This window comes from Vicia villosa, linkage group LG7, assembly GCF_029867415.1.
Source record: "Vicia villosa cultivar HV-30 ecotype Madison, WI linkage group LG7, Vvil1.0, whole genome shotgun sequence".
In the NCBI taxonomy this organism is placed as follows: Eukaryota; Viridiplantae; Streptophyta; class Magnoliopsida; order Fabales; family Fabaceae; genus Vicia; species Vicia villosa.
Window position 1 is genome coordinate 110493623 of NC_081186.1, and position 9085 is coordinate 110502707.

Genomic DNA, 9085 nt, shown 5'->3' on the forward strand with positions numbered 1-9085 from the left:
TTCTGAAAATTATATGGTAATTGATTATAACATTAACAATGGAATATGCTGTTATAGTACAACAAAAACCATCCAACATTATTCCTTTGACCCTTAACCACTGAATGAAGAATCACACATTGTCATTTTCTAATATAAAGCAACTGAATTTTTAGCTGAAAGTTAACGCAACTACTTGCCCTTTAACACTCATGTCTGCACTCTGCAGCATCTGCATATAATAATCGTATCAAATATCAATCATATATTCTAAATCCGACTGTGATTAGCAAAAAAGATTTTTTTTTTTAACGGAACAAAAGAGAGAAAAAAAAAACAAAAATATATAACTAAAGAGAAAATCAGGCAACAAAATGCCCCAACAAAAAGACAAACTCAATATAACCAGAGGTCCTGAGTTCAATTTCTATCTTAGGCATCCATCAGTGTTAAATCTCTTGAGAAATAGTTGGGTCGCCTATATGGTCTCACAAGATCCGAGAGATTAGTCTTACAAGACTCGAGAGATTAGTCTTTACAGTTGCGCGCAGAGAATGTCCCGATTTAAAAAATAAAAAAGACAAACTGATGATTAAACTAGAAAATAATTGTACTCACATAATGAGCTAGAAAATGCAGGAAAATCACCCTTTAGCACAAACATGAGTCACATAATGTTTTTTTTTTTTTTTACATATTTTACTTGAATTGATCAGAAGAAGGATAAAACAAAATCTAGCTCAAAGATTCAATTCCTTGGCTGTTCTTCAATAGCTTTCTCCAACCAAGTTTCAGCATCTTGCATCATTTCAGGGCTAAGCCTAACCATCAATATACAAAACTCAGTCTCATTCAACTTTCCATCACCATCAAGATCACCTTGTTGAACCATAGCTTCTGCATCTTCTTTACTCATTCCTTCCATACCAAGCATAGCTGAGTTTCTCCTAAGGCTCTCACTTGTTATCAAACCTATTTCTTGGTCTGCAAGAAGCCTAAAACCGTTGCATAGTTCGGATACAAAGGCTTCGACGTCAAGTTTCTCTGCCATCACGGGTAATAAGTCTTCGAACTCGGGTTCCGTGGTTGCGGGGGTCGTTTGGTTCATGTTGTTGTTGGTTTCCATTGTAGAGGGAGTTTTGTTTTTTCTTTGTTTTTGTTGGAGTTGGTGAATGTGGAAGAATGGTGGATGAAGAAATTGACTTTGGAAGAGATGTATGTTATTATTATATAGTGATGAAATTTAATGAGTGATTTCGTTAGGAAAAATGGGGCTTTTATATAGATGAAAAAAAGTCCTTTTCTTTTTGGAAATACTCTTGCCGTAGCTTTTTGGGGGAGTTAGTAAAAGTCTTTTGTCAATTTGGGGGAGTTATAGTACTAAGATTATTATGAGTGGAATGATTAAAACTTAAAAGTCCTCGTTTTTTTTACCCCATTACAATCTTTGATTAATTTCGTGCAAAAATATGATTAATTTAGTTAAATATTTGGTTAATTTAATTTATAATTAAAATTAAAATTAAAATTAATTTAATTATATAAATTAATCTTATCTTTTAATATGAATTGAATAAATCATATAGTCTTTTTAATATAAATTGAATTAATACACGAAAAGGCAAAGTTTTTCTTTCTTTCTTTGGTCCTGGTTATTTTGGTGTGTGTTTAGAGTGGGTATTCATTCTAGGTCGTGCTTTGTGGTTAATGTTATTTTAAGTGTTTTTTTTTTTCTGATAAAAGAATTATGCAGGCCTATTTGGTTCAGGTTAGGAATGGTTTTCAAGGGACTATTTAGTGTGTTTTGGGTGACTTTAATTCGGTCCATAGTTTTAGGGAGAGGAATGAGGTTAGTATTGAGTCCAACGAGTTCATATTGATTGGTTATCTGGAGTTTAGGGTTTTTATTGATGGTATGAGGTTGGTAGATGTGTCGTTTTTAGGAATAAAGTTTACATGGTATTACTCTCATGGGGGTGTCAATGAGTAGGTTCAAATTAGGTTTTAGTTTCAACATGTTCAAAGGAAGAGTGATAGCTGAATTACTTATGAGCATTCCCTAGAGATGTCTTAGATCTTTTCCCTTTAGTGCTTAAGTATTCTACTTAGGTTGGAGGGCCTAAGCCGTTTAGACTTAATAACGTATGGTTGAGTAATGTTAGTTTTGTAGAGGTGGCGAGGACTTTTTGGAATGTCCCTTATAAGATAGATTTGATGACTTGTTCTCCTAGGGATAAGCTTAAAGCTCTCAAAACTGTTTTTAAAGTATGGAATAAAGAGATGTTTGGGAATATAGAGTTTAAGTTTAAGAGGCGTATTGATAAGATTGAGCACTAGGAGATTAGAGTCGAGCATGTAGGTTTGACTTTAAAGGAGTTGGCGGACATGTTGCTTGCTTATTAAGAGCTTGGAAAGCTCTTAAGTGTCGTGATTCACTCCTCTTCCAGCGAGCAAGGTTAGCTTGACTCAAAAAGAGGGGCGCGTTTTTCATTAATGTATCAAATATAGAAGTCAGAAAAATATTATAATTGCGTTCAAGGTAGGAGGGGGTTGGTTGGAGAAAGTGGAAGTTATTCGACCTGGTCTCTCAATATATTTTAGGCCTAATCTAGATAGGGTTCCGTTCTCTAGTCTTTTTTTAGCCAAATCTGAATTTTTTTTTTGTGGAGATTTGATCCTCTGAAAGTGGATGAGGTGGTGACTATGATGGATGAGTATAAAAATACGCGTCTTAATGGTTTTAATGTAAAATTTTATAATTTTTTTTTTGAAATTTAATTAAAGAGGAAATGTACATAATTTTTAATTTTTTTTTAGAATGAGATTTTATCTAAGAGTCTCATGTCCTTCTTTATATATGAAATTGAATTATTTGCATCAATTATTGTCAATATTGAATCTAGTGATGACGAGTCAATATTGATCCATGTGTTAAAAATCTAACATTAAATAAAAAAAAAGTGAATGTTCAACAATGAAAAGGGTCTATGTACCGATTGTCATAAAATTTAAATAAAAATAATTGATTTTATTTATGTGATTGATCAAAACTCCACATGTTAACCTAGATAGCTCTAACAACCCAACACCGTGAATATACAACAAAGCAACTATGATGTTAAAATTTCATAATATACTTATGAGTGGATACCTATTTTCACTCCGGCCATTTGAGGTAAAAAACCCCTCCTAAAAAAAATTGCAAGAATTCCTCTAACATTTGAAGATTCTCTCGTTTTAAACCTTGTTAAAAAATTGTTTTTAAAACCAACATTGTCATTGGAAGATTCAGTCATTTTAAACCCTATAATCTTGTAGATTATGTCATTTTAAACCCTCTGGAATATGACGGATAAGTTTGGTTTTACTAAAAAAAATAATTTACAGGATTCAAAATGATAGAGTCCTTCAAGTGGCAAGGTTGATTTTAAAAATAAAGTTTTTACAAGGTTTAAGACGAGAGAATCTTCAATTGTTAGGGGAATTCTTGCAACTTTTTTTTACAGGGTTTTTTCAAATCAACCCCATATGACAGGGGTGAAAATAGGTATTAACCCTATTCTTATATGATATACTAATTAGAAAATGGAAAAAACAAAGAGGAGAAAGCTACAGTGATAAAAAAATTAGATCCATGTGGAAAGGATGCTCAAATTTTGTCATGTAATATTTCAAAAGAGTAATGTTATTCTTACACTCAACACTTACATCAATACTTACACTAAATACTGTTCACCGTATTAATACAGTAATGAAGTTGGTTAATCTAACATTCAGGTATTAAAAATAATTTTTAGCAGTCTTCAAACTTGGTTAATTCAGTGTAAAAACTTGGTTAATGCAGTAATGAAGTTGGTTAATGCATGTCCGTACATGCACAGTGTCGTCTGTAATTTTAAAAATAAAAATAAATATTATTTTATTTTAAAAAACATTGTTCACCGTATAAATACGGTGAACAGTGTTTGGTGTAAGTGTTGGATGTAAAAATAGCATTATTCATTTTAAAAACATTTTTTTTTTCTCATATGAAGTAATCTTATTTGAATAGTAAGTAATTTTAATAAATAAAATGTAAAATATAATTATTAATAGATGGTTTTGAATACACTAATAAAACATTTAAAACAAAGAAAAGTTACAAATGAAAACTTAAATAAAGTAAAAAATAAAAAATTTGAAATATACATGGATTGACACACAACAAAAGAAGACAGAAATATCAAAATTTGGTGGATAGAAGTAGGAGAGGAAGCTTCATAGAAACCCAACTCAAACAGTTTCAATCTATGAAGATAATGTCTTACTAAGAATATCCTCATGTTCCCACCAAAGGCACCTTCCTAGAAACCATCATGAATTGATGGATATAATATTAAAGTCATTATTAAATTTAAAAATCAATGGCACAAAATTACATCTACTTTGTAAGTTGCAACGTGACAAGACTTTCACCTTCTAAGAATCCTCAAGTTCTTGACTATGTACACACACCACCTCCCCAATATAATGCTTAATAACCACATATTTTCTCTTGTGAACTTCCTCACAACTACAATAAGACATTAACATTTTTTTGTGTGCACACTAGTGTTTCTCAATCATAATAATTGACAATCAATGCATGTGACTTAATTGGCTGTGAAGAGTTTGTTGGGGAAAGTCACACTTTGATTTCCATAAAATATATTCACAAAGTATAGGTGACATTTAGTCAGAGCCCTCTATTTTTATTATTATTTTTATTATTATTATTATTATTATTATTATTTTTTGTTTTGGTCTGGACCGAGCAGGCCCAATTCATGACCCACAGCCGAGCAGGTCCACTCGCGGTCCAGACCCACTTGCACCCACTCTGCGTCAGTCGTAACAACGTTAAACCCACGTGCTTCACGAAGAGCACGTGGTCAACCCACTCACGGGAAATCCGCTAGCTCACTCCCGAACCTACGGGCAGTTCACCCAGGATATGAGTCACTCGCTGATTCAACCCTACCACGTAGGATCCTGAGAGTTTTATATTGTTTGGACCTCCAACAAATTTAGCCCAAAGTAGAAAATTTTGGCTCAACGTTAGAAGCTATAAATACCCTCTTTTACTAGAGGGCCAGATATTGATAATTCATTCATTCTAATCTAAAGTTTTGTACTTGCTCTCCCTTGCTCGAATTCTCACTTTGACATCGAATCCAGTCTGATCAGGTACGACCATTATTATTATTATATTACTATTACTTGCAAAGAATATATTAATGATTAGTTGATTTATATAATGTTGACATTTTATAGTTTATTGTATACCAGAAAAATGAGGTTTTACAAGAAAAAGGAAAGATTGAATCTGGAATTGAAGTTGGAGTAATGTTTCTGAAATCTATGTAAATTTGTTGAAAATAATTTTGGAGTCGTAGAAATTTTGAAGCAGAAGTTGAAGAAATGTAAGAATATTGCTTTATTATTCCATGTTTTTTGAAAAATGCATCTTCTTTAGTTGCTGAATTGTGAAAAATAAAATCTTTTATCGCAACGATAAATTTATAAAAGGCACGTATGGGACGACAGAGGACCAACCCAGAGTAGGTGCCCGTCAAAGGGATGTTGCCTAGACACGACTATGTTCCCACCAATGGCACACACGGGACGACACAGGGACCAATCCATAGTAGGTGCTCTTTTAAGGGTATGTCGCCAGAGTGACTCTTAGAGTGCGTTTGACATAAAAGAGAAGTTGTGAAGAGAAAAATAGATAAGAGAAGAGTGTAAGAAAAGAGAAAAAGATGAGAAATAAAATAGATTTGATGTATTGTTTGTTTTAAGAGAAAGATAGAAGAAATAGAGAAGAGAGAAGTGTTACATTTTTTTAAAGTACTATAATGTCCTTATAATCAATAATATTTTGAAATATATATTTATAATTTAATGGACAAAATAGTCATTTCCTTCTATTAATTTGTCTTTACTTACTTTCTCTTCATATTTGAAGAGAAATACATAAGTTATGGGACCCACTCTTTTTTAATCTCTCTCACCAATTTCTCTTCTTTCCGGATGTTATCAATTTCTTTTCAACTTCTATCTCACCTATTTCTCTCTTTCCTATTTCTACTCTACCAAACACATCCTTAAAGTCATTAGACCTAGGGATATCAACGGGTCAGAGAATGTTCTGGAGTCATCATTACTAGTCGGTAGGTTTTCACCTACTAGCGGGTGGAAGAGCATCCCTGGCCTAGATTTCGTGCATGCAATTTAATGAGAGACTCTCACCATTTGTGTCTTTCCAAGACTAACTCATTATACAAAGTACTCCCTCTGTCCCATAATATATGTCATAGTTGGTCATTTCACACAGATTAAGAAAATGTGATAAATGAAAGAGAGAGAATAGTGTTTTTACAAAACTATCCCTGTTTATTATTGGTGTATTTGAATGATCATAAATGTAAAGTGAGAGAATAATAAATTAAGAGTATTAATTAGAGGGCATAATTGGAAGATAAAAATTAAAATTGCATTGGAAACTTAAAGCGACACTTATTTTGAGACAAATAATTTTATCAAATGTGACACTTATTTTGGGACTGAGGGAGTATTAAATATTCATGTGCTCCCCACACTCGATAGACTCACCCTCAAAGCCACGCTTGGGGGACTTATTTCTCCAACACTCACTCAGAAAGGGATTATCTTTCATCTAGTTTAAATCACTTTGTCATTCCCATGCCTTCTGTTTGAGGGATTGTGGATTAAGATTAAGCCCTGGTAGAGACCTACGCGTAGGGGTGCTCATGGACGGATTATTCACGTAATCAATCCATATCCAATTAATAACTATTTACTATAACCGGATATCATAACCAATCCATTAAGTGGTTATATTTTTACATAATCGGTTATATAAACTGATTTATCCATAACCATATTTTATAGCCGGTCCTAAAATTTATAAGCAAATTTTTAATATTTAGATATCCTTTTTTACGGTTAGTTTTAAATTTGTATTTTTTCGAAAAATGATTTTTTTTCGTATTTTCTAATAAAATTGATTTTCCATTTTTTCAAAAACTCTCTATTTTCGAAAAAATTTGATTTTGGTTATTTCGTCGTATTTATTTAAAAACTCAATTTTTTTCGTATTCTCGGAAGAATTCGATTTTTTATGAATTTAGAAATAAAATTGATTTTTTTCGTATTTCCAAAAAGAATAAACTTTTTTGTATATATGAAAAATGATAATTTCATATTTCCAAAAAAAATTGTTTTTTTATTTCCGAAAAAATTGACTTTTCATATTTCCAAAAAAAAATCGATTAAAATCGATTTACTATTTTCGGAAAAAGTTGATTTAAAAAAAAAAAGAAGTTGATTTTTAGAAAAAAAACTCAATTTTTCGTATTTAAAAAAAAAATCGATTTTCATATTTTTGAAAAAAAAATCATTTTTTTCGTATTTTTTAAAAAAACTCGTTTTTAATGTTTTTAAAAATAAAATCAATTTTTTGTTTTTTCGATTTTAATGTTTTTAATTTTTTTATAAAAATTGATTTATTCGTATTTTTGAAAAAAATTGGATTTTCACAAAACATTTTAATTTAATTTTTATTTTGAATATGGATGTACAAAATATGAGTTTGGTTCCAATTTTTTCACAAAACATTTTAATTTAATTTTTATTTTGAATATGGATGTACAAAATATGAGTTTGGTTAAAACCATATTTATAAAATATTCAAAATATGGATTTGGTTAAAAACCATATTAAAATTAATCGATTTTTTATAACCGAATTTGGATATGAATATAGATAATTTATATAACCGGTTAATTTAAACTTTTACATATGCACAACTTAATAAGTCAAAAAACATTGTAAGAGGTTAGAAGATAAATCGTACAGGCATGACTCATGAGATTGTCTGACCCGAACTAGCCCAAGGACATAAGCCCTCAACCGATATTGAGTTATGATGCTATTAGTTTGTGGCAAACCATGTGTTCATGTGTGTGAAAGAGCCGTTATTGCTACTTCTCCAAGGAAGAAACCACCCCTCCTAATAATAGTAATAATAGGAAAGAAATTAATTTTCATATCCCCACGCTCTAGTCGAACAGTTGGAATGAAATTGATTCTCCACCCACAACTTAACTCACGAGTTAGGTATATAAATATCTCAACTCTATTTACTTTTTACATATTCAACATACTTCAAATCCTCCAGCAATTATCTACGAGAGTAAAATTCTCTTATTATATTTCTCACAAATTCTTATTAAATAAGATATATGTGAATCTCTCAATTTAAAAATAGGTCCCGCATAAAAGGTGAGACTCATATCTTTCATTTAATTAAAAAAATTGATGTTAAAAGAGAGTACTAAAAAGTATGTGTTTTTTGCTCTCCTCGTTTTGATAATTGATAGATTTTCATTAACAGCTCTCAAAAGCTAAACCAAACATACAATTATATTAGTTTTGAATGTAGAGATCATAGTAATCAATGCTCTTCTTCTTTTCTCTTTCTAATATTATTAAGTGCTGTTAAATTTTCAGTGTTTGTCTTGACCAAAAAACAAGAGTGTTTTCTTCAAATTACTTCAGAGTGTACTTTGAAAAGAACCAATGCTGACAACTTCTGGCTTGTACCAATGAAACAATTGACTTGTCATGCATAAGCCCATCAAGCACCAAATTCAATAGTGTTGGGTCTTGTTTTTGTGATAGTTATCAATGTGTACTTGTAGTCAATAGTAATATGTTAGTTTTCATATGCTTAAGCAACAATTACAATGTACTAACATGAAACACGAACACTTCTAAAGAGTAAACCGTAACAATGTCAGATATGCGTCGGTGTCCGACATTTCTATGACACTCATATAATATGTATTGAAAAAATCAAATAAGTGTCGGAAAAATCAGACAAATGTTATCTAAACTTTTTTTTCTTCTTATTTCGACACTCTTTGAATCAGCGTCTTGACACCCATAAGACAATCATACCACATGTCATGAAATTCAGTTTTACATGAATACTGCTCTCAAATAAAACTCATGCTAAAGTAGTGAGAATCTAAACAGTCATTGTAAAACAACAAGCCTCTGA

General features: G+C 31.2%; 1 protein-coding gene across 1 annotated transcript; it reads right to left on the reverse strand.

Annotated features, from left to right (window-relative positions):
• Window positions 1-606: 606 nt before the first annotated feature.
• On the reverse strand, window positions 607-1236 carry LOC131616517 (calcium-binding protein KIC). The gene has a single exon (XM_058887871.1). It carries the CDS (start codon window positions 1103-1105, stop codon window positions 728-730), a length of 378 nt encoding a protein of 125 aa, XP_058743854.1. The 5' UTR covers window positions 1106-1236; the 3' UTR covers window positions 607-727.
• Window positions 1237-9085: the final 7849 nt, after the last annotated feature.